Consider the following 26,926-nt stretch of genomic DNA (forward strand, 5'->3'; position numbering starts at 1 on the left):
TCATAAACGAGAAAATCAGCGGATGCTGGAAATCCGAGCAACACACAAAATGCTGGAGGAACTCAGCAGGCCAGGCAGCATCCATGGAAATGAGTACAGTCGACATTCTGCTGAAGGGTTTCGGCCCGAAACATTGACTACTGTTTTCCAAAGATGTTGCCTGGCCTGCTGAGTTCCTCCAGCATTTAGTGTGTGTAGCTCTTACTACCCACTGCTTTTCCTTGTAACCCTTTGTTCCTCACATTCCCATCAACTCCCTACCCAAACTAGGTACAATTTACAGTGACCATTTACAGCTTTGTAATGTGGGTGGAAACTAGTGACTGGAGGAAATATATAATCACTGGCAAAAAGTACAAAAGCCACATGACAGCACTGAAGGCCAAACTGAACTGGAACCTCTGCAGCTGTGAGGTATGTGCCATACTGTCACCCAAATATCTACAATATATCAGTTGATGTACTGTTGCATCAGAGTTTTAGACTATAAAATGTGTCTCATTCTCCTTTGCAAGACAACCCTGGGCTAAATGAGTGCACAAATTCAAGATTCCAGGCTTCCCAATATCGACTGATAATGCTATTAACCCAGATGAGTTATAGCTATGATGGATTCCACTCTCAATCTGTACACAGTACTCAAGGCAGCAGTCATTTTTAAAAAAAGATTATGGCAGGGTGTCCACTATTGGTTCTGTGGCCTTTACATTATCCCTTGTTTAGTAGCCGCACTGCACTTGGCAGATGATCCAATTCACAATGTAAGTTGTTCAGCTACTTGGAGTATCATCCACTACATCATTGAATCTCAAAGCTGCCACTGCTGATCTGCTCTCGAGGAACCTTGCAGTTCTTTCTGGCATGAGAAAATCTTGGGCTGGAAATGCAAAGCAACGTGCACCAAATGCTGGAGGAACTCAGCAGGTCAGGCAGTATCCATGGAAAGAGTTATTTAAACAGTCAAGGTTTCAGACAAGACCCTTCATCAGAACTGAAAGGGAAGTGGAGAAGGAAGTACAAGGGGGCAGGAGATGGGTAAAGCAAAGGGCTGGGAAGTTGATTGGTGAAAGAGATAATGGGTTGAAGAAAAGCAACTGATAGGTCAGAAGATCATGGAAGAAAGGTGGGGGGGCGGGAGGGATGCAATTACTGGAAGTTAGAAGCCAGAGGACAGCAGATGTCACTGGTGGAGGGGTGGAGCAGTGAGAGGGTTTCACTGAATTCTTGATGAAAAGATGGTAACTTCCGGTAATTGCGCCCCTCTTCATTCCCCATTCCTGTTTCTCTCGCTCACCTCATCTCCTTGCCTGCCCATCACCTCCCTCTGGTGTTCCTCCCCCTTTCCTTTCTTCCATGGTCTTCTGTCTTCCATCAGATTCTCTCTTCTCCAGCCCTTTATCTCATTCATCAATCAACCCCAGCTCGTTACTTCAACCCTCCCTCTCTTCTGATTTCACCTATCAACTGCCACCTTGCACTTCTTCCCATTCCCCACCTTATTACTCTGATTTCTCCCCTTCTTTTCCACTCTTGATGAAGGGTCTCGGCCCAAAACATCGACTATTTACTCTTCCATAGATGCTATCCGGCTTGCTGAGTTCCTCCAGCATTTTGTGTGCATTCTGGCACAGGGTCTCCTTGTGGTCTATGTACTGCACAATATCAGCCTTTACCATCAACTGTATAGTGACCAGTTGCAGAAGCAGCCTGGGATTTATTGATCAATTAATGTAGCTTGGCTAATAATCAGCAACCACAAAAGCTAAAAGCTCCCATGTAATTACACACACACAAACGACAATTGCCCCACCATATATAAACCAATAATTACTGTATACAGGTGCCACCTTGTAAATTAGTATAGTCAATTCCAGGTTCCTATTACCATTTTATTAACAATTAAGAGTGCAAAAAAAGGTATACTTGAGAATGCATTATTCAAACATTAAGTTTTACAAAAAAAAACTCAAATGATTAACTAAATAGAAAAGATTTCAATTTCATCCAACTGTACAAAAACAGAAAGTTGACCCACTAACTCTTCCTTAGTGGTACCAACCAAATGTATAAAGCCCTTAAACAGAGCTGTAGAAATGCATTGCAATAATCCTCTTGATCACTGCCAATTTCCAAATATGTCATTGCTATTTCAGTCACATGTAGGCATTGGCAAGTCCCTCAGTTTTCAACATCCTCTTCCTCATTTTCAACTTCTTTTTGCTCATCATCTTCCACCATTTTTAACTCTTCTGTATCTTCCTCATTCTCATCTTCTTTACTCTTGTCATGTTCCTCAGGCTTCTTGTCCTTCTTCTTCTGTTCTGAAGCTTCTTTCTTTCCTCTCTGCTCTCGCTTGTAAGCTGTGGGGAGAGGAAAAGGATCACTTTAGATTTCATGTACCAGAAACCTTTGGAAACAAAATCTGTTGGAGGATCTAAGGGTTTAAGCAGCTGTGTATGTGGGAAGAACTCAATATTGTGGATTGAAACCACGTCCTGATGCAAATCCTCTCCCAATCCTTCACATACGATGCTCAGCCTGCAGAGTTCCTCCATTAGATTGTTTGTTGCTCCTGATTCCAACATCTGCAGTCTCTTGTACCCTTCATTAGAAAACTTTGCCCAGGCATCAGCAATTCACAGAAACTGGATCAGTCAAGCCTCAGTGAAGAAGGAAAGCAATTAATTGAGCTTGGTACAAAAATAAAAAATGAATTAGAAACAGAACAGAAGCATATTATATTTTAAATGCAAGTTAACTATAAACAAAGCTGACGTGCAGCAACAGAAATTATCCAGAATGTTTTCAGTAATTGTAAAAACCGGTAAGACAAAGAAAACAGGTTTAAAGAAAATGCAGTCATATATATCAGGAAAAGGACATCTGTGAAATTCTTAAAAACATACCATGTAACAATAAAAGGCATTTGATTTTTATCACTGATACTTAATGACTTTTCTAACAACTTACCGGAAATAGTCTTCCTTCCAAAATTTGTTCTCACACTAAAAGCTGTATGTTTTAATGCCTTGGAAAACTATATCTGGTGCTGGCTCAAAAAAAAATTGCAATGATGTGTTACGAATGTGCCGCAACTCTGAGGGGCCGAAGGGTACAAAGTCGCACCCTCCTTTTTGAGAATCGCAAGATCGCTATTATTCGGGTCTGGGACCCAGGAAATGAGAGAGAGACACGCAGAATCCACAAGGTTTGGAATGTGTCCTGGCCTCAGTGAAAACGGAACAGTGATAACGGCTATTGTCTCTTGGAGACGGAATTGTGTATTGAGTACTGTACTATTCATTGAAGCCCCTCAGGGGATGACCAGAGTGGGCTGGTTGAGGGATTGCATCATCCCAACCTGATTGACATCTGAGACCCCGTGAGTAAGGATAAAAGAGGGTCTGGGGAACAACCCCTTCAGGCGCACCAGGAGAAACGCTGGAAATCCAGTGACAGCATTTTATAGCGAACGCCGGTGAGGGCTTGTGTGCGTCCTCCCTTGCCAGGGTGGCGGGCTCATCACGGAAGAACGGCTTAGCTAAAGGAGAGGCCACAAGTGAACGGCCACACCAACGAGACTCCGACGGATCGAAATCATAAAAGGAAAGCCGGCAAGTTTTTCTCCCAAATCTCTCTCTCTCCCTCCAACCAAAGGCTGCAGCCTGCATGAACTGAGTGAACTTTATATTTCCATCGGACAATACATTATCCCCTAGACAACGATAGAGCTTATTTCTTATTATTATTATACCCGCACTTTTAGATTTAGTATTGACGACGTATATCATCTGTATATTTGCATTGATATTATTTTTTGTGTATTTTTACTAATAAATACTGTTAAAAATAGTATCATCAGACTTCAATGGACCTCTCTATTTTTGCTGGTAAGTGACCCAGTTACGGGGTTCGTAACAGATGCAAGATACATATTTGAGCATGTGCTTAGGCTGAAGATTACCAAGTTTAATCTCTAGGCACTGCTCTAATTTTCCCATTTTGCTTCCACATCTTCCAATGCCATTAGAATTTAGACATTGTTTTATAACTCCACACAAGCAGCAGGTTAGATAAACTCTATATCCAGACATTTTGTTTTATAGGTGTGAAAACCTTGTTGGGTTGAGTTGTACGCCAATCTTGGCAATTAACATGTATATATTCCATCACCATACGAGAAGACATCATTAGATGTCCAGTCGAATTTGTGCCCTTCTCAATCTTCAAGGGTAGACACTAGGGCAACATGCAAGAGAATTCCTAGAAGTGTGGTTTTCCGCAAACATGTAGATCTCGATCCTATTTATGAGCCGATGTGGGCTAAATTCCAGACCACAACACACAAAAATTCGCCATGTAACCGGTCAGTGACGAGATTTCCTCCCCTCATCACAATTGAATTTCTGAAATGACGAGCAATTAGCAGAACAAACCTTTCTGGCCCAATGAGCTGCGTTGCCCAGCAGCTCACCTATTTAACACTAGTCTACTCAAATTACCAACTAACCTACAAACCGATACGTTTTTGGACTGTGGGATAGAGCCAGAGCACCTGGAGGAATCCCATGTGATCATAGAACACTACAGCACAGTACAGGCCCTTCAGCCCTCCACGTTGTGCCGACCCATATCATCCTTAAAAAAAGTAATAAACCCACACTACCCTATAACCCTCCATTTTTTTTTCATCCATGTGCCTGTCCAAGAGGCTCTTAAATACCCCTAATGTTTTAGCCTCCATCACCATCCCTGGCAAGTCATTCCAGGCACTCACAACCCACTGTGTAAAAAACCTACCCCTGATGTCTCCCCTAAACTTCCCTCCCTTAATTTTGTACATATGCCCTCTGGTGTTTGCTATTGGTGCCCTGGGAAACAGGTACTGACTATCCACCCTATCTATGCCTCTCATAATCTTGCAGACCTCTATCAAGTCCCCTCTCATTCTTCTACGCTCCAAAGAGAAAAGTCCCAGCTCTGCTAACCTTGCTTCATATGACTTGTTCTCCAAACCAGGCAACATCCTGGTAAATCTCCTCTGCACCCTCTCCATAGCTTCCACATCCTTCCTATAATGAGGTGACCAGAATTGAACACAATACTCTAAGTGCAGTCTCACCAGAGATTTGTAGAGTTGCAACATGATCTCTCTACTCTTGAACTCAAACCCCCTGTTAATGAAGCCTAGCATCCCATAGGCCTTTTTAACTACTCTATCAACCTGCGCAACGACCTTGAAGGATGTATGGATTTGAACCCCAAGGTCCCTTTGTTCATCCACACTCTGTCTTCTGGTTTGTCCTTCCAAAATGCACCACCTCACACTTGTCTGGATTGAACTCCATCTGCCATTTTTCTGCCCAACTCTGCAGCCTGTCTATATCCTCTTGTAACCTTCGACAACCTACAGCTCCATCCACAACTCCTCCAATCTTCGTGTCATCCGCAAACTTACTCACCCATCCTTCCGCCTCTACGTCCAGGTCATTTATAAAAATCACAAATAGCAGGGGTCCCAGAACAGATCCCTGCGGCACTCCACTAGTCACCGACCTCCAGGCAGAATACTTTCCTTCCACAACTACCCTCTACTTTCTTCCTTTAAGCCAATTTTTTATCCAAACAGCCAAGGTTCCACTTATCCATTGCCTCATGACTTTCTGTATGAGTCTCTCATGAGGGACCTTGTCAAATGCTTTGCTGAAGTCCATGTAGACCACGTCCACTGCCCTACCCTCATCAATTTCTTTTGTTACCTCTTCAAAAAACTCTATCAGGCTCGTGAGGCACGATTTTCCCTTCACGAAGCCATGTTGACTATCCATGAGTAGACTGTACTTCTCCAAATGCTCATAGATCCTATCCTTAAAAATTCTTTCCAGAGAACACATGGGGAGAACACAGTAATTCCTTACAGAGGACGCCAGAATTGAACTCCAAACTCTAAACGCCCTGAGCTGTAATAGCGTGTCCTAACCACTATGCTACTATGGCACCCCATTTTGATCTGAGTACCTGAAATAACACATTGTTACACTCTAATCATTAAAAAAAGATTAACTCTACTTGTTATATACATAGCAAAGCAGAGTGAAACGCAACTTTTACGTCAACAAACAACAGTCCGAGGATTGTTGCTATACTTTTGGCGCCAACATTTATCACACCCACAACTCACTAATCCTAACCATATGTTTTTGGAAAATGGGAGGAAACCAGAGCACCCAGAGGGGAATCTATGTGGTTGTGGGAGAACATACAACCTTCTTACGGATAGGGGTGGAAATCAAACCCCAATCAGTGGTTGCTGGAGCTGTAAACTAACTACTGTGCTACCCATCAGGTACACAAAACTTTAGTGAAAATGTAGGCTATGAAATAAAGAAGTGTTCAAACTTGGATTGAAAGGCAAACAAACATGATTGTAGGGGCACTAGATTTGGCATTTCTAAATGATTAAACAATGTAAACTTCCCAATTCACTTCAAACATTTTTTGTGTTAGGAAACTAAACCACTGTATGTTTAAAATGTGACATATCTGTATTTACTTACGCATATAGAATGGTCTTGTCTTTGGCTTTGTATGAAAAACTAATGCAACTTAATAAATTAAATAATCTGATCACAACTTCTCACCTTCCAATGCATCTTTCAGTGGGGTAATGAAGCGATCAAACTCCATCTCTTCCATCGCTGCAAGCACATCAGAGGCACTCAATGTTTTCCTCTTGCTCTTCATTGCAAAATTATTTGCACTGTGAAGACACACATTATTTTAATACACCCTACACACTAATATAGAGACAGCTCTCGACTTTGCAAAAAAATTCTTTAGTAAGGATTGAAGAAACTTAACTGTTTTAAAAAAAATCATACAATAAATGCTTGTACTTTAATCCTCCACCTAAATAATGGCTTCATGAAAGGTCACTGAACTGAAACACAGATTCTGTTTCTCTCCTCAAAAATGTTGTTGGACCTGTTGAACAGTTCCATCACTTTCTGTTTTGATTATGCATCTGAATGCCTGGCAGCACCAGTTCAAAAACACAAGCCAGTCAATTCTTGGAGTCTTAAGAGATAAGCAAGTAACTATCAACTACCCACAGAAAAAAACAAAGTATTAGTAAATTGGTCATGTACAGATGATTATGCCCAAGTGAAATGTAAAAATGAGAAATGAATAGAATTAAAGGCATGAAATCTGTCTAATTGTTGGAGTTTATGTGAAATGTCCAAGTAATCTCTAAATAATTTCTAGTAAGTCCAGCTCTACCATGACAAAATTACTCACTGAGCAAGACTAAACAGGAAGACTCAAGTCAAAGAGGTTTAATACTCTAATTTTTTTTCAACCATGAGTTTTTGATGTTGATAGTGGTTTGGATGCCTTGAGATCACAAAAAGTATAATAATGCAAATTCTCTTTCTTGGCTTCTTTCATTTCCGTGAGCACAAGATTCAGAACACAACAGAATAAGACTGTCACTTTAGCAATTCTTGAACTGAAAGAAGTTAAATACAGGTAGTCCCCGAGTTACGAATGTCCGACTTACAGACAACTCGTACTTACGAACTGAGGAAGGAGAACGTCGTCCGCCATTTTAAGTCGTTGCCATTGACACTATTGAGTGTTTAACTTTGTATGTGGCTTAAATTTTTCTTAGTAAGAGTCACCCTGACCCCACCCCCCCACTTTCCAGTCGGCTGGTGGTGCAGTGAGATCAGCGCCGGGCTCGAGAACGGAGGTTTCCGAGTTCAATCCAGTGACAGACCGCTCCCGTTCTGGGTTGATGTCGAGCTCGCAACTTGACCTCGTAAAAAAAAACACCAACACCTCCAGTTTAAATTCCCATGCGGAATATTGTGGAGGATCAAATACCCAAACCCAGCACAGCCCCCACTTGTCCCATTTAGCCTGTCTCAGTGCGGTAGTCCTTAGGACCCAACAGACCTCAGGAGCTGGCGGAGCTCGGGACCCGCCACCCGCAGTGTTTCTGTTCCATTGACGGGAAGCGATCGTGATTGAAAATAAAGTGGAAATAATAAAGCGTTTGGAAAGAGGTGAAACGCTATCAGTCATTGAAAAAGCGTTAGGCTACAGTTGGTCAACGATCGGAACAATTTTAAAGGATAACAGATAAAGTGAGAATAATGGAGCATGTGAAAGGCCCTGCCCTGATGAAAGCTACAATTATTACTAAGCAACTCAGTAGTTTAATTATTGGAATACATACGTTTCTTAAGTGCTTTATATGCATAGAAAGGTAAAATACATACTACATACTAAGACAAACGTTTGACTAACTGATGCTAAATAATACCGGATGCACTTGTTCCGACTTACGTACAAATCCGACTTAAAGATGGACTCAGGAAAGGAACTTGTACATAACCCAGGGACTGCCTGTAGTAGAGTTACAGAGCTTCAAGGCAATAGGCTTTACTTCTAAGTGGAGTTTCTTACCAGGAGGTTGCATAGAGAACAAAAACACTAGCTGCTCGGGATATTGCACTGCGGGCTTCTTTTGATACATTCACCCCATCTGGAAGCTAAAGGGAAGAAAATAGATTAATGCAATCACATGTTTCTGGAACAGAGAGAAATAGAACCAATTCAACACCATAGTTAGAAAGACATCAAAAAAGCCAGATAACCAGTATGTAATAATCATCTTCATCAGCTGTTATTTGATTGTTAGGAAGTTAATTTTGTTTTAAATATAAGGCAAGCAAAGTTTTCACTAATTACATATTATCCTGCTCCATTAACTAATCTCTTATTTAATAGCATATGGAAATTCAGTATAACATGGTTCCTCTCAGTGACTATCCAACTTGGCTGCACAATGTTCTGCTTATGATCACTGCTAACTGCAAACAATTCTCAAAGTATTGTTTCTGTTACTAGAGCCATTCACTTTCTTTCTCATCTTGTCCAAGACTCAAGGAACTGAACATTTCCCACTTACTACATCACACAAATATCTAAGGAACAATATTAATTATACAGAAAGTCAGTAAACATAAAAATCCAAATGGGTTCAATCACTTTCCATAAACTTATAAATTGTGTAATTCAAACATATACATGCAAACTCTGAAGTCCTACTGACCTGACTGTTAGGGCGTATTCTGGAATTACAGTATATAGCAAATATTAACTTTAGCAACAAATCTTTAGACCTGAACATGGATCGTAGATTAAATTTAAAATGCAGCCCTGGACAATAGTTTCCTGGAGTTGTGGACACCAGTTAATTGAAAACCAGACAATGCTCATAAACATTCACTTTGGGTGCGAAGGAGGTAGTGTGAAAACTATATGTAATTCAAAGGAAGTACTGTAGATATATTGTAATTACAGAATTGTCCTGCTGCTATCTTTGATGTTTAGTATGTAAAATGTCATGTAATATTGAGTCAAACTGGCTTCTTCCTCCGAGAGGGTCTCATTTTGTTGAACAAAACACTTCTGTATTCAGCAGTTGCAGCACCTCTCTGGTTCACATTACAACAACTGACAATCACTCCCACTAGAGCATAAATCTGAAATTATGATACATGTTAAAGTAGTGAACCAAATATATTCATATTCACTCCCTGTGTACTTCACAGATTTATGAACTGTTGTCACCAGGGCAAGTTAGGTGTTGGGTGCATTTGAAATCATTAAGTCTTTGTCCATCACTTTCAATTTCTCTAGTGACATTTAAACATTATTTCCATATCCATAAAGTTTTTTGTTTTTAATGACAGTGCCGCTTTTCTGTGCAACAAAAAAGTGATGTATATTTTAAAAATTGGTAACATTGCAATATTTGCATAGCTTTCCTCCACAATGAAATATTTTAAAGCTGTTTCTTTACTGAAACCCTACCTTTACTGCATTGTAACTGAAAACAAACTTTCGTATCTATAGATGCTTTGCTGCATTAATGCAGCAAATGATGAATGCTCAGAAAATACATTTAAAGAGCCAGATTGGGTGATGCCAAAATAGGAATGGCTGACCATGATCAGTTCAAATAACGTTACTGACTTGTCTCAAACCAAGTGCAATGGCAGCAAAATTCTCAGTAAGCTCTTTGATGCACCAGACCACATCATGCTTTGCAGTTTGTAGAAATAGCCAGCACTCAAACTTCTGCTGTTTGATGATTAAGCCAATAAACACTCCATAAATGACTAGAGTCCTTTTTCGTCTCACAAATGAGTTTTAATATTTCTTGTTGTCTTATTACTACACTGTCTAATTGCACCTTAACATTTTCACAACATAAAAAACATGACAAAAACACATTTTACCTGTTTTTAAGCAAATACATACTAAAATTATGTACCAACATAGTATAAAAATAACTATTATACACCTATCAGATGTTTGCTGCATTAGAACAGCAGTAGTTCAATTGTAAGGAAATAATGTTCATTGGCTTTACCAAGTTAAAGCATTACAGATCCTTCCCTGAACAGTGACAAAGTATTACTGCTCACCGCCTCTTTTATAATTCTGGTAATGACAGCATTTGGCAGGTTCAGGTCTTCTGGTCTCTCAGCCATGTCTCTTCCCTGTATCACAAATACAGAAATAATATAGTTAAATGCAAGCTTGAGGAACAGCATCTCCCCATTCACTTAGGTATTTACTGCTTCAACAATCTCAGTTCAGACCCATTGAGCTCATTGTTAATAGCAAAAAGCAAAAAATCCCAGTGGCTGGAAATCTGAAATTTTGACACTGGTATTTCCATTTGCACCTCCCCTAGACATTTAAGAAATTTTTTTTACATCCTATTTCCATCTCCTGTTGCCTGACATCATCCCTTTTGACAAGTAATCTCCTCCACCTTCTGCCTCATCAGATCCTCTCTTTCATTTGTACCCTTTCTGCTCCTCTTCCCTACCTCTGCATTGCTTACAATTTGCAACACTGTTAACTTTTTCTTATACCAATGCAAAGCTGGAGTGCACCAGACAGGCAGTTCCACAACATCTAGGCATTTAGATGAACACCTGATACACCATGGCATGGAAGCCTATGAGTTGTGTGAGAAAACATAGTTAGTATGCCACAGAGTTTCTCAACCGGGTCTCATGGAACCACGAGAGATCATGATTTAAAAAAAAACTTTTTGAACTTTGCGCAATGTGTGATGCTAGCACTCGCAGTGATGGGCAGTGATTGGAGCAGACCCGTTAACAATCTTGTTAGAGGTCTCTCTGTCCAGTATGGCAGCGAGCAGTAGCACCGTGTTTATTTGCTTGAGTTCATTCTCAGTTTTTAATGCGAGATACGGGAGGCCGTTCATAACTGGTGAGGGCTGTAGCGTTAGCTTCTCCTTCCCGAATTACCTCCCCCAACTTCCCCCTGCGCGCTGCCGACTGACTTATGGGAGCGAACAAATTCTACTGGTGAAATAGAAAATTGGAGAGAAAGACGGTCCAGTGTTGCGATTTTTGAAGAGAAGGATTCTAGGCCCAGGCCTATGGACAATTCTGATAAGATTAATGATGAAGAATCTTCTGAGTCATTCACTGTACCAGTGTATGAACAGACACATAGAAGTTCATTTACACAACAAATACACAAAGTACAAACTTTAAGTACTTACAAGACAGTAGATAAATTAAAATAAAAATATGATTACTACTGTTTATATAACAGTCAATTCTCTGGGGGGGGCCCACCACTCCTGGAAATCCCCCACTGTACCCATTATGAACAAATGCTCCCTCTCCAAGGACAGCCAGGCACCAATGTATACTCAGATGAGAGGCAGAGCCCTCGACTTTCCACCGCCTAGACCTGTGAATGGCTTTCTTGGCCAGGCCCAGGAGCGAGCCCACCAGTAGATCCTCCTCACAACCCACTCCCTTCCATACTGAGTGCCCATATGTAAGGAGTGCTGTGCTGATGTGCAAACAGAACCTGAGTAGCAGCCCCTTCAGATACTCAAACAGAGGCTGCAATATCCCACACTCCATATAAGAACGGTATGTTGACTCCTCCTGGCCACAGAATGGACAGGATGTCAGTGAACCTGCTTAAAAACCTGTTGCATGGTATTGCCCCATGCAACATCTTCCACCCCAGGTCCCCATTGTACAGGGAAAGGCTCCCCACTGCCAGATGGCAAAGGCGAGTCTGGTCGGCAGACGAAGGCAAGGAAGTGAAAGGTGTACAGGAGCAGCCTGCACACGGAACAATACGGAACATCACAGAAGGGCACGGTGGGCATCTCGGCGAGACGGCTCACATTGTGTGGGACCCTCTCCTGTGTGGTGTCTCGAGGCCTGGGTCTTACGAGAACTTCTGGCCCATCAGGTGGTGGTGGTGCAGCTGGAACCCCTCCACTTCCCCAAGCCCTCTTGACACCCACTGTGATAGGATGGGGACCAGTCCCCCTTGAAGCTAGAGCACCCTATCTGGATGAGATTAGACCCCAAACCCTCAACAGCTCTCAGTAAAAGCGAGGCAGTTCCCTCAAAGCATGTGCAGCTGATGCTATCTGCTGGGAGCCTTGTGCCCTCCTGCAGGCAGTGCCCCCATCAGAGAAAGAGCATTGCCAGTGCATTCAATCTTGGGGGTGGGGGGGGGGGTGATCCTGAGGCAGAGAGCCACCAGGCTGGGCGCACACCTTCACCAATGACTGACCATCCTCTGCGACTGGAAGACTCAGGGCCAGAACAGAGACCCAATGCCTTCTGTTGTCCCAGAATTCCACCAGTCTTCTGGGTCCTGGAGACAAAAGCAGTGAGCAGGACTAAAGTAATCAACTGGTTCCATATCTTTAAAATGAAAGCTATGTATTTTCCATGGGCTGGTGATCCGAGTTGTCCGATTCCACTGTGCCTAGTCTGTGGCAGACAACTTACTAATGCAGCAATGGCTCCAGCGGAATTGACAGAACACCTAACTACAAATCACTGCCATATGCATGTACAAGTGCTGATTACTGTATCTTAAATGACTACTGGAATCTCAAAACAAACAGATTAAAGCTTTTGAAAATAAAGTCACAGTCAGTAAAAAAATTCAGGAAGTAATGTATGTAGTAGTTTTAAGACCAGTTCACTTGAGAATGTTTAAAAAACCGTGTGAAAACCTGGACAAAGAGCACACTAATCTCCTGCTACATACAGAAATCCAGTGGCTTAACAGAAGAAGAGTTCCAACAGGGTGTTTGAGCTGAAAGGTGAATTACAGAATTACTTTCTAGAAAATAGCAGGCCAGATTTTGCTAAGTGCTTTGAAGATGAGAAATGGCTACAAAAACTGGCCTACTTAACAGATATTTTTCATCATATGAACCAGTTGAACAAGTCTCTGCAAGGCCCTGTTGAAAATATTTTGACTTGAAGTGAGAAGATTCCTGGAATTAAAAGGAAACCGAATCTTTGGAAAAATCAAGTTGCAAGAGGACAGACATCGTGAAAGGTTTCTACTGCCGCTTGGGCTTGAGAGTGAGGAAGGATATCAGAAAGCCTCGAGTCTTACTGAAAACCACCTGAAAGAACAGCAGAACAAAATTGTACAGTATTTATCCTCCCTTTTAACACAAGTGCATGACTGGGTGAGGGACCCTTTTTCTGAATCTTCTACTCAGCCTGAGAACTTTACTTTGAGAAAAGAGGAAGAACTTTGTGAGCTGCACTCTGATCATGCACTCAAGATGCGATTTACTGACCTGCCTCTGAGCAAGTTCTGAATTTCCATGAAAGGAAAGCAATGAACATTTTGCTACTGTTTTCAACTTTTACATGCGTAAGCAAGCTTTTTCTTGTTTAACAAGCATCAACAGCAAGGATAGAAATCACCTCATTTCAGTTGAAGGCGAAATCCATGTGTCCTTATTTCAAATTCACCCAGAATTTAGAAATTTATTATGTTTACCTTATGTGTTCATAAAATTTATGAAAGAGAAAGAAAAAGTAATTTCAAAAAAGGTAAACCAAGCTTAACTATCTGTTTTCTTTTTCAAGAAAGGTTGGCTACAAATTCATTCTCTATGCAAAACAGTACTGACAATTATTTTTGAACTATTATATCTACAACTTACTGATCACGCTAGTGTACCGTGAATTCTAGATATAATAATTTTTATGCAGGGATTCCCTGAGACCTGAAAATTATTTCAAGGGTTCTTACAGGGCAAAAAGGTTGAGAAAACCTGGTATATAGTGTCTTGAGAAAATATTTAGCCCCCACAACTATTCTCACAATTCGCTCTCATTTTCTAAATTTAGGATTTTTTGAGCTAATCTACAAAATACTATGCATCACGTCAAATCAAAGAAAAATTCCAAAACCTGTCAACAATTTACTAAAAATAAAAAAATACAAAATTATGAAGCTGAAAAAATATTCATCCGCTTTGTAATTACTATGCTAACTTTCCTCAGGTTCTGTAAGGTATTGTATTACCTTACCCACTCACCCAATCTTTTAATGTAGAAAATTGGAGAATCACCTGTTTTCAATTAATTCACAAGAATAAATACCCCCTCTCTCTGTAAGTTCCAACAGTATGGTAAATTTTCAACAGATAAACCAAAATGGAGACAAAAGAGCATTCAAGACAAGTCCTGGAAATGTTAATAGAGATGCACAAACCTGGGGAAGGGTACAAGACCATCTCAAAGGCACTGAACCTATCTCAAGGCTCAGTGCAGTCCATCATGAAAAAGTGGGAAAAAATATGAAACCATAGCCACACTGCCTAGGTTAGGCCACTCCTCTTAACCTAGTCGTGGGCAATCGTAAGAGAGACTATTGTGACACCACCAGTCAGAGTGAGCTACGTAAGTCAGTGGCTATAACTGGAGATGAAGTTCATTGGTCTACAATCTCTAAGGCCTTGCACAAAAAGGCTATTTATGGAAGAGTGGCAAGGAAGAAGCCCTGGCTAAAGAAAGCATATCCTTCCCTCGTCATTTACAAGATACTGTAAAGATGTGGAAGAAGGTCTTGTGGCCAGATTAGACTAAAGTGGAACTTCTTGACTTCAATACTAAGCGGTACAAGTGGCATAAATCTAATACTGCGCATCAGCCAGGTAAACCCATTCCCTACTGTGAAGTATGGTGAAGATAGCATCATGCTGTGGGGATGCTTTTCAGCAGCAGGGGCTGGAAATCTGGTCAGGATTGGTTGGAAAATGAATGCTACTAAATACAGAGAGATTCTGGATAAAAACCTGCTAGCTTGTCAGAAAGCTTAAACTAGGGAGGAAGATCACCTTTCAACAGGACAATGGCCCAAAGCACACTGCCAGAGTAACCATGAAATGGCTTCAAATAAAGAAAATTGATGTCCTTGAATGGCCCAGTCAAGAGGCCTCAATCCAATCGAGCATCTTTGGCAAGACCTCAAGACTGGTGTCCAACACCTGTCCCCAACTAACCTGGCACAGTTTAAACAATTTTGCAAGTAGGAAAGGTCAAATCTTGCTCCGTCATGTTGTGCAAAGCTAATGGGTATTTATCCAAAAAAGACTACTGGCTGTAATAGCTTCAAGAGGTGGTACAACTAAGTACTGAACAAAGGGGGATGAATATTCTTTTGAACTGCTGACGTTTCAGTTTTTGAATTTTTAGTTTTTCATGCTTTACAATTTTCCCCGTTTTTTGGGCTCTACTGAGGGGAAAAAAAAGGAGCATTTTGATTCACAAATAAAATTTCTCAGTTAAATTGATCAAAATCCTGGGTTGTAATACACATTTATGTGAACAAAGGATAAGGGCCGAATACTTTTACAAGGCCCTATATAAGGGTACTTGATGGTTAACATGGACATGGTAAGCAGAAGGACCTGCTTCCGTGCTTTGAGGTTCTATAACTAATTTTCCTTTTCTCTTCTCAAGCCCTGCCCAACTTGGGTACAGCAGTATTTTGGATTTTAAAGAAAGCAATTCAGATTTTTAAGGATGTGACAATCCAATAATTGAAGCATTCCTCTCAAAACTCCATATGTACAACCACTGACCAAGACCTATTATTCTGGATAAATATTGTCAGTACTGAGGCATTATTGATTGGTGATACTTTTTTTTTTAGCCTTTTAGACAATGTTTTTCCACTAAGGACAATGTCTTTAAAAAGAAAAACAGGAAGTTTTGGAAATCACAGGTGAAGCAGTGCTTGTGGAGAGAGAAAAAGGCAGTTACCACCTCAATCAGTGCAGGAAGGAGTTGAAAACACACTTTACTCAGAATCAGAATCAAGTTTAATATCACCGGCATATGGTGTGAGATTTGTTGTGTGGCAGTAGTACATTGCAATACATAGTAACAAAAACTATATATTATAATAGGTATATATATAAAAAAAATTAAATAAGGAATGCAAAAAGAGAGGGCACCACTGTCATAGGCCAAATCAAAGATCGCAATGAATCAATATTAAAAAGGGAGATTGAAAATCTGGCTGAGCGGTGCCATAACAACCTCTTTCTCAATGTCAGCAAGACCAAGGAGCTGATTATTGACTTTAGGAGGAAACCAGAGATCCATGAGCCAGTCCTCATCAGAGGATCGGAGGTAGAGAGGGTCAGCAACTTTAAATTCCTCTGTGTTATCACTCTGGAGAACCTATCCTGGACCCAGCATGCAAAGGCGATTACGAGAAAAGCACGGCAGTACCTCTACTTCCTTGGGAGTTTGCGAAGATTCGGCATGACATCTAAAACTTTGACAAACTTCTATAGATGTGTAGTAGAAAGTACATTGACTGGCTGAATCACAGCCTGGTGTGGAACAGAAAATCCTTCAAATAGTTGTGGATACAGCCCAGTCCATCACGATAAAGTCCACACCACACTTACTGTCGCAGGAAAACAGCATCTGTCATCAGGGACGCCCAGCACCCAGGTCATGCTCTCTTCTCACTGCTGCTATCGGGAAGCTGGTACAGGAGTTTCAGGGCTCACACCACCAGGTTCTGGTATAGTTATTACTTCTCATTCATCAGGCTCCTGAACCAAAAGGGGTAACTTCACTCAACTTCACTTGCCCCCTCACTGAAATGTTCCCACAACCTATCGACTCACTTTCAAGGACTATTCATCTCATGTTCTTGATTGATTGATTGATTATTAATTAATTAATTATTCTTCCTTTCTGTATCTGGATATTTTGTTCTCTTTTGCGCAATCGCTGAAAGCCCAAGTTGGTGCAGTCTTTCATTGATTCTATTATAAATTTAAGAAAATGAATCTCAAGCTTGTATATGGTAATGTATATATACACTTCAATAATAAATTTACTTCAAACTTTACTTTGACAAAAAAAATACTGAAGTGGTGTTCATAGATTCATTGTCCATTTAGAAATCTGATGGCAGAAGGGAAGACATTGTTCCTGAAATGCTGAGTGTGTGTCTTCAGGCTCCAGCACCTCCCCCTTAATGATAGCAATGAGAAGAGGGCACATTCTGGGTGATGGGGTTCCTTAATGACAGATGACACCTTTCAGAACCACAGAACATTACAGCACAGAAACAGGCCTTTTGGCCCTTCTTGGCTGTGCCGAACCATTTTTCTGCCTAGTCCCACTGACCTGCACCTAGCCCATATCCCTCCATACACCTCTCATCCATGTACCAAGTGAGCCTGCATTTACCACTTCATCTGGCAGCTCATTCCACACTCCCACCACTCTCTGTGTGAAGAAGTCCCCCCGCAATGTTCCCTTTAAACATTTCCCCCTTCACCCTTAACCCATATCTTCTCGTTTTTTTCTCCCCCAGCCTCAGTAGAAAAAGCCTGCTTGCATTCACTCTATACCCATCATAATTTTATACACCTCTATCAAGTCTCCCCTCATTCTTCTACATTCCAGGGAATAAAGTCCGAACCTATTCAACCTTTCTCTGTAACTCAGTTTCTCAAGTCCCGGCAACATCCTTGTAAACCTTCTCTGCACTCTTTCAACCTTAGTAAGATCCTTCCTGTAATTCGGTGACCAAAACTGCACGCAATACTCCAAATTCGGCCTCACCAATGCCTTATACAACCTCACCATAACATTCCAACTCTTCTACTCAATACTTTGATTTATAAGGGCCAATGTACCAAAAGCTTTCTTTACTACCCTATCTACCTGTGACGCCACTTTTAGGGAATTTTGTATCTGTATTGCACTCCTCAGTGCCCTAACATTTACCTTGTATGTTCTACCTTGGTTTTTCCTTCCAACGTGCAATACCTCATACTTGTCTGTATTAAACTCCACCTGCCATTTTTCAGCCTATTTTTCCAGCTGGTCCAGATCCCTTTGCAAGCTTTGAAAACCTTCCTCACTATCCACTACACCTCCAATCTTTGTATTATCAGCAAATTTGCTGATCCAAATTACCACATTATCATCCAGATCATTGATACAGATGACAAATAACAATGGACCCAGCACTGATCCCTGTGGCACACCACTAGTCACAGGCCTCCACTCAGAGAAGCAATCCTCCACTACCACTCTGACTTCTCCCATTGAGCCACTGTCTAATCCAATTTACTACCTCACCATGTATACCTGGTGACTGAATCTTCCTAACTAACCCCCCATGCGGGACCTTGTCAATGGCCTTACTGAAGTCCATGTAGACAACATCCACTGCCTTCCCTTCATCCACTTCCTTTGTAACCTCCTCAAAAAACTCTAACAGATTTGTTAAACACGACCTACCACGCACAAAGCCGTGTTGACTGTCCCTACTAAGTCCCTGTCTATCTAAATACTTGTAGATCCTATCTCTTAGTACTCCTTCCAATAATTTACCTACTACCAATGCAAACTTACTGGCCTATAATTTCCCGGATTACTCTTAGAGCCTTTTTAAAACAACGGAACAACATGAGCTATCCTCCAATCCTCCAGCACCTCACCCGTAGATACCGACATTTTAAATATATCTGCCAGGGTCCCTGCAATTTCAACACTAGTCTCCTTCAAGGTCCGAGGGAATACCCTGTCAGGTCCTTACTACTTGTTTGCCTTATTTCCATTGACTCCATGCCAGTTTCCTCAAACCCATTTAAGATCTACCCCATTTCTTTTGGTTCCATACATAGCCGACCACTCTGATCTTCAAGAGGACCAATTTTATCCCTTACTATCCTTTTGCTCTTAATATACCTGTAGAAGCTCTTTGGATTATCCTTCACCTTGACTGCCAAAGCTACCTTTTGAAGATATCCTGGACGCTGGGGTGACTAGTACCCATGATGGAGCTGGCTGAGTTGGCAAATTTTTGCAGCCTCTTCCGATCCTGTGCAGTGACCCCGCCATCCCAGACAGTGCTGAAACCAGTTAGAATGCTCTCCACAATACATCTGTAGAAATTTGCGAGTGTCTTTGGTGACATACCAATTCGCCTAAACTTTAATGAAATATTGCCACTGTCATGCCTTCTTTGTAATTGCATCAATTATGTTCAGCCCATGAAAATCTCTCAGAAATGCCGGACTGGTATATGTTCCCTCAGCTTACCCTCCCTTAAGTCCACAATCAATTCCCTGGTCTTAATGACATTGAATGCAAGCTTGTTGCAGTGGCACCACTCAACCATCTACCTCACCCTTTCAAAGCAGGTAGGAACTTCCAATTGCAGCAGTGAGGGATTGAAGATGTCCTTGAACACTCCCACCAGTTGGTTGGTGCGTGTTTTCAGAGCCCTATCGGGTACACCATCAAGGCCTGACACTTTGCGAGGGTTCACTCTCCTGAAAGATGTTCTGATGTCGGACTTCAAGACAGAGACCACAGGGATTCTCAAAGATGTAGTCTTATACTTTCTTTCAAAGCATGCATAAAAGGTGTTAAGCTCATTTGGGACTGAAGCATCACTGCCATTCACAATGTTAGGCTTTGTTTTGCAGGAAATCATGGCCTGCAAACCCCACTAACGCTGACATGCATCTGATTCTGTCTCTAGCTGCAATCAGAATTGTTTTGTTGCTCTTAAGATAGGCTTCCATAGGTCGGATCTGAACTTCTTTATAGTTCTGGATCACCAGTTTTGAATAGCACAGATCTAACCCTCAGCAGATTATGAATCACCTGGTTCATCCATGACTTTTGCTTTGGTTATATCCAGTATGTTAATGAAGGCACATATTTATCCACAGAGATTTTGATGCAGATGATTTTTACTCACTTTATCCAGTTCTAATGAAGAGTCATCGATCTGAAATGTTGTAGCGACCCATTTTCTGCGCAGGCGAACTGGCTCACAAATAGCCAGCGTGCGGGGGGAGACTTTGGTAATGCACCTCTGACGTCATTTCCGCCCGGAGAGGGCGGGCGCTAGGGATTAAATGCCAGCGCCACAAAGTTTGAATAAACTAGTCTTGAAACGACTTACCAACTGCGTGTCGTTATTTCAGCGCTGTGTGTAGCACATCGCTACATTGGTGACCCCGACGGTCCAAACGGGATTTGGACCAAAGATGACTGACTTTCTGGACGCTGCAACCACGCGTGTGGTTTAGCCAAGCAGAAGCCCAGTTCCAGATTCGGCAGATATCCTCTGATTCCACGCATTACTACTACTTGGTAAGCACCCTTGACCAGGAGATGGCCGCCCAGGTTGTGGATTTCATACAGTCGCCCCCGGAAGAAGGCAAATATGAAGCATTCAAAGCACTGCTCATTGGGACCTTTGGCCTCTCACGGTGTGAGCAGGGTGCCCGCCTGCTTCACCTGGACGGTTTGGGAGACAGACTGCTGTCAGCATTGATGAACGAGATGCAGTCCCTGGCTGACGGACACAAGCCCTGCCTCATGTTCGAGCAAGCGTTCCTAGAGCAACTGCCTAAGGACTCAGCAACCTGGCCCCCGTACCGACTTCACAGCACAAACGGACCCCGACCCATGTACCCAAAGACCTGCAGAACTGTAAGTTTGTGTTTGTACGAAGGGGCGGACACCAGGCACAGCTACAGCGGCCGTACGAGGGGCCATTCAAGGTGATCAACAACAACGGGTCCACGTACGTTCTGGACATTGGGGGAGAGAGGAGGTTTTCACGGTGGACCGACTCAAACCAGGCCATGTGGACTTGGCACAGCCGGTCGAGGTTCAGGCACCGTGGCGCAGAGGCAGACCTCCCAAACAGAGTCTGATCCAGACTGCGGACATTGGGGGGGGGGGTGTATTGCCGGCTCTGGGGGGGGGGGAGGGTTATGTGGCGACCCACTTCCTGCGCAGGCGAACCGGCTCACAAATAGCCAGTGCGCAGGGGAAGACTTTGGTAATGCACATCTGATGTCATTTCTGCCTGGCGGGCGCTAGGGATTTAAATGCCAGTGCCGCGAAGTTTGAATAAACTAGTCTCGAAATGACTTACCGACTGCGTGTCGTTATTTCAGCGCTGTGTAGCACATCGCTACAATGTTAACATATTTCATTCTCCACAGATCCTATCTGTCCTGTTAATATTTGCATACATATTTCAGGTTTCATTATGTGTAGCTTTTGAGTTTCAGCACACTTACATTTTGGTGTCTTCTCCTAATTTAACTTATAAGGTCCAGCTCCCGCACAAATAAATTGTGCATGTTCCACAGAGAGGAATCCATAGTGGGAAAACCACTAAATGTGGTGTATTTCCAGCATCTATAATTTTCTTGTTTAGGAATTTAAGAAATTGTTTTGATGTAAGACCATGAGATTCTGCTATTCACACTTTTTTATGTTAAGACATAATGGAAAACATACTTTTGCTGCCTTGTTTCAGTTAATTTGGTGTCTACCTCTGAAAATCCAAAGCAAACCTACATCATCAGTCAGCAGGCACCTTATTAATCTACTGAGCCATGTCTTTGGGTAGGTCAGCAGCTTTGCTGCAAAATAGAAGTATGGCATTACCAGAAAGGCTTTCTCTTAGACTTTAAAACAAATACTCCCTTTGCCTGTTAGATCGCAAAGAAAGATCAGTGCAACAGGTAGGGGATGTTTGAAAGATCACTGGCCAATATTTATCTCTCATTTAATATTTCTAATCAGTGATTTATTCCATGTTTGTTTGTAGGATCTACCTATGTGCTTCAAAAATATACGACTAACCCAAAATTATATAGGATATCTTAAAAACATGAAGGGGAATAAAAAAAACTGGGAAAAAGGCCAGTTGATGCAGCCACTTCGTCTCTGCATTTACACAAAGAGATGCACCAACATTTAAAAAACTTTGTTCCCATCATTCACTATTCAAGCTAATCTTCATTGCTGATTTAGTTTTTGCCTTAGCCAGAAACTCTGTAAGGTAACTCCATGCTTTTTCAAGTCTTTGTGCAAATAATTTTTATCAAAATATCCTAATAGTTATTCTTACATTTATTTTCTTCAACTACAATGCAAGTTGATCCAAGAGGGAAAGAAACTTTTAAGGTTTTCTTCATTGTTCTACTTACTTATATCTAACAGCATCTATCTGCACTGTAATCAATCTGCAGTTAAAATATTCTACTAATAAATGGAGACTGAACTGCATGCAGGGAAAATTATTTCATATCAAGACCTCATTAACTCTTGGATTTTATATTATGTAGCTCATGAAGAAAACATACTATAAAGCTATACCCTGATGTCAAGTCTTTCACAGTCTCAAAATAAAGTGCTTCAAACAAGTTTGCTAATGACTCAAAACAAAGCAGGAATGTGAGTGGTGATAAGGATGCAAAGAGGTTTCAAGTAGATAGTAAGAATGAAAGAGCAGCAGTAAGACAGATGGAATATAATATGGTAAAAGGTAAAATTATTCTTCTGACTCCTGAGCCTAACGTTGGTAGCAGGGAACAAACTGGAATCCATAAACAAAGAGCATAATAACAGAAACTATTGAAAAAGAATTATAGAACAGATGGCATGAATTTATGAATAGAAAATTTATCTGAGGTTCTTAAAGGATATGACTTCTAAAATAGACAATTGGAAATTATTAGATGTTGTGTATTAGGATTTTTAGGACCTTTTTTTAATGTCCTGCATGGGAGGCTGATTGACAATATTACAGCACCTGGAATTGGATACAATATACTCCTGAGAGTTGGTCATCACAGAAAAAAAAAGTAAAAGCAAACTTTATTGGGTTGTAACGACTAGTTGGGAATTGCAGGGAAATGGTGTTTGTGTCCCAGTTATTCATGATCTATATAGACAATCCAACTAACAGGAGCAAACTTCATTTCTTCATTTGTACATGTTACACAACTAGGTAGGGTTGTCATTAGGGAAATGTTGAAACACAAAGGTAGAGTTTTAAAAAAAAATGATGAGTTGTGTAATGATGTTCAATGGGATTTAGATCATCAAGTCTCTTTTATTGCCATTTCAACCATAACTGCTGGTACAGTACACAGTAAAAATGAAACAACGTTCCTCCAGGACTATGGTGCTACATGAAACACCACAAAACTAAACTACGTGAAACAACACAAAATTACATTAGACTTCAGACCTACATGGGACTACATAAAGTGTGCAAAACAGTACAATAATTAATAAACAAGACAATAGGCACAATAAAGGGCAAATTACAATAATAAATGATGTAAATGTAAACAATGTTTCAGCAGGAATTGAGAAAGAAATGAGCAAAAATTGCAAAGGGAGTGAAGTGGTGTTCAGTTGAGTGTGTGTGTTTAAGTTGGTGTCAGACTAGACTCTGGGAATTGAAGAGTCTAATGGTTTGGGGGAAGAAACCTTTGTAAACAAAAGGCCAATGTGATCTGGAAGACACCAGCTCCCTTTCCACAAATGCTATCTGAATGAGTGTTTCCAGCATTTTCTGCGTTAATTAAGGCAAATGGTATTTTGGACTGAAAAATAGAGGGTCGCGACCCGCAAAATCGACTGTCCATTTCCATTTAAAGATGCTGCCTGACCCGCCGAGATCCTCCATGCTTTCTGTGCTACCCCCGATTCCAGCAGTTTCTTGTGTCTCCCTTGATCCCCTCATTTTACGGAGATCTTTTGCATGTATTGAATCAACTCAATGACTGAGTTCCCAGAGCCCTGCGACGAAGACTTTCCGATTCATTCACTACAAACCCAAGTGAGAAGTTTTCCCTCTATCTCAGTTTTAAGCAGCTAGGCCCAAGTCTGTATCTATACCCCGCTCTAGTTGCCCTGACAGGGGATACCAGCAGATCAGGCCCTTTTTTGTCTCTGTGACTGTGGCTTGACCGGGCCCACGGAAGAACGGCTCACCCACTCTCTTCTCCGATGGCGGGGAACGGGCAACAAGCAATTCTGGAACGGTCACACACGACCAAAAATCTCCGCAGGCACCAACCCGACTGTTCAGCTGTAGTACCACACACTCTTCTCCACAGTGAAAACACGGCACCTACCCCCCTCACCATGCACTCACCTCAGCCACTCACTCCAGCGCAGCATCCGATTCTTTCACCTCCAACCCCGCTAACAAACCATGCGATTGGCTGTCTCTGGGTCACATGTTAGACTCCCGCCTTGCCTCGTTGCCTAGCTTCACGGATACTAAGAGCCACAAAGTGACACGGGAAGAGTTTTAAAGAAACAAGGGGATTCATTATCTTCCGTTTATTTGGGGTTTTCAACCAAACCGAACGCCTTGATGGAGTGTAATGAAAAGGGCGTATTAGGCCACGATCAAAGGAATAAGTTGTAAAGTAGCATTAGTGAGGAAATTAGGGCTTTGGCATTTGAACGCATCAGTGGTGGGCAGTTATATTTGGATAAAAAGTAGCTGTGATGACTAAGGTTTGCATGCCCTGGAAAAGTTGGTTGCTGTGGAACTGGAGTGTCTGGATGAGTTAAGGGGTTTGATAGTTACAGAAGATAAAATGAATGGAGGGCCAAAGTTTAGTCAGCTGAGAGTTTGAAAATACAGATGTGTGCCAATTATGAAAGGCTTCTTCCAGAGGTAGTGGGGTTGGGATGGTTCAGGTGAATGATGGGAATTCAAGAATGTGATCAGAAAATTTCTTTTACATTAGAATAATGGGGATCTGAAGCCAAGTGTGGTACAGTCCATAGGAATCCCCGCAATTACAGGCACATTTCATGAGGATCATTGGTGGTAACCAATGTAGCCTTAGTCTGAAAGTGCTTCATCCTGATGAAATACAACCTGTAAGACAGATTAAAAAGGAAAATATCCCTTACAGACCAAGACAGGAGACAATTATATTTTATTGGAGACTAAGGAACTGGGAATAAATAAATATGTTGTACCTGCATTTATGGAAAAAGACAATCCTTAAAAAAAGCAAAGAACTACAGGTCTATGGTGAAAGAGGAGATCAAAGTCCTTAGTATTAGTAAGCAATTATAATTAATGGAACTGAAAGGTATTAACCCCGGGGACCCAACGACCTGCATCATATTTTAAACATCTCACTATAACGCCCATTGAAGTACTGTTGTCACCTTCTAAAATTGCATAGATTCTAGAATGGTTCTCAAAAAGTTTAGAATATATCCCCACTAAATATAAAAGGAAACAGGAAAGTATAAACCAATTCCACTGAAATCAGTCGTGGGGAAATGCTGGGATCTATTTTCATACTTAAACACTGAATAATAGGATTGGCCATATTCAACAAGGATTTATGATAGAGAAATCATATTTGACAAATCCATTTTTTAAGGTTAGGATGAACAAGATAAGGGCCAAACAATGGATGTTTTGTATCTGAACATTCAAAAAGTTGTTGAAAATATACCACAAAGTTATTTTAAAAGAAGAGCATATCATTGAGGGTACACATCATAGTGGTCTGAACATTGGTTAATGGACAGAGAGTAGAATTGAAACATAGAGACAGATCATTGAGATTGTGCTAGCGGGGTATCATTGGATACAGAGCCCTTTGGGGAGATAAATACTTGTAAAGTATGATATTATCCTTTCTGGCAAAATAAAATATAGAAAGACATTGTACTAACAAAATGTAGAAAGACTGTACACACTGGCCATCTGGCAAAAAAGCACAATAGCATCTCTTCCACCTCAGGCGACTGAAGAAGTTTGGCAAGAGCCCCCAAATCTTCAAGACTTTCTACAGAGGCACCATTGAGAGCATCTTGACTGGCTGTATCACCACCTGGTACAGGAACTATAACCTTAATCGCTGGGCACTGCAGAGAGTGGTACAGACAGCCCAGCACATCTGTCGACGTGAACTTCCCTCCATTGAGGACATTTACAGCAGCAGGTGCAGAAAGAAGGCCTGGAAGATCATCAGGAACACCAGTCACCCTAGCCATAAACTGTTTCCGCTGTTTCTGTCTGGCAAACAGTGCCGCAGTATTAAAGCCAGGACCAGCAGCCTCTCTGGACTCTGGATTGGGGATTGCCAAACGTTATGTGGATTTTCTAGTGTAGTCTGTTCTGTCATATGCTTTTGTGATATCATTCTGGAGGAATGTTGTCTCATTTTTTAACTGCATTGCATTTGTGGTTTCTAAATGACAATAAACTGAATCTGAATCTGAATAGGCTACAGGACAGCCTCTTTCTACAAGTCATTAGACTTATAAATTCACATTGCAACGGAGTCATAACACAAAAATTTTTACTTCCTCATGTCGTGGGATGGATGTATGAGTTAAATAAATAAATTCAATTAAATATTTTTAACTGATGGGACATCGAAAGGTGTTGGTATTCATTGTGACTAGTGTTCTTGTACACAAATTATTTAAAATTAACATGAAATAAATTTAAAATTAAAATTATTTCAGTAAGTAGTAGGAAATGAAATGGTATGGTGGGCTTTATTGCAAGAGAATTTGAATACTAAAGTTGTCATCCTGCAGTTACATAGGGGCCAGGTCAGATTGCTTTTGCAAATTGTATGCAGGTCCTCTCTCTCCACCAAGATAGGACAAAGGGAGTGCAGCCACGTTTCATGGTTTATTATAAATGTGAGAAA

At 41.3% G+C, this 26,926-nt stretch overlaps 1 protein-coding gene across 2 annotated transcripts; it reads right to left on the reverse strand.

Moving 5' to 3' along the window:
- Positions 1–1,868: 1,868 nt before the first annotated feature.
- On the reverse strand, positions 1,869–24,478 carry pole3 (polymerase (DNA directed), epsilon 3 (p17 subunit)). Of its 2 annotated transcripts, none has more exons than XM_073052194.1 (5): positions 24,379–24,478; positions 10,503–10,577; positions 8,473–8,558; positions 6,642–6,760; positions 1,869–2,360 (listed from the first exon to the last, which is right to left on the reverse strand). In XM_073052194.1, exons 2-5 carry the CDS (start codon positions 10,566–10,568, stop codon positions 2,179–2,181), a joined length of 453 nt encoding a protein of 150 aa, XP_072908295.1. In that variant the 5' UTR covers positions 10,569–10,577; positions 24,379–24,478; the 3' UTR covers positions 1,869–2,178. The 2 variants fall into 2 exon arrangements, with proteins under 2 accessions (XP_072908295.1, XP_072908296.1); XM_073052195.1 differs by lacking the exon at positions 24,379–24,478 and adding an exon at positions 24,216–24,325.
- Positions 24,479–26,926: the final 2,448 nt, after the last annotated feature.

The sequence above is a fragment of the Hemitrygon akajei genome, chromosome 7 (assembly GCF_048418815.1).
Source record: "Hemitrygon akajei chromosome 7, sHemAka1.3, whole genome shotgun sequence".
Classification (NCBI taxonomy): Eukaryota; Metazoa; Chordata; class Chondrichthyes; order Myliobatiformes; family Dasyatidae; genus Hemitrygon; species Hemitrygon akajei.

What these genes read in the sequence shown, in the direction of transcription:
- pole3 (XM_073052194.1), bottom strand. Translation starts at nt 10,568, where the DNA reads ATGGCTGAGAGACCAGAAGACCTGAACCTGCCAAATGCTGTCATTACC. An exon ending in CCAGAATTATAAAAGAGGCG is followed by an intron (nt 8,559 to 10,502) that starts GTGAGCAGTAAT and finishes TCTTCCCTTTAG; the next exon opens with CTTCCAGATGGGGTGAATGT. An exon ending in ACTGAAAGATGCATTGGAAG is followed by an intron (nt 2,361 to 6,641) that starts GTGAGAAGTTGT and finishes CTCTCCCCACAG; the next exon opens with CTTACAAGCGAGAGCAGAGA.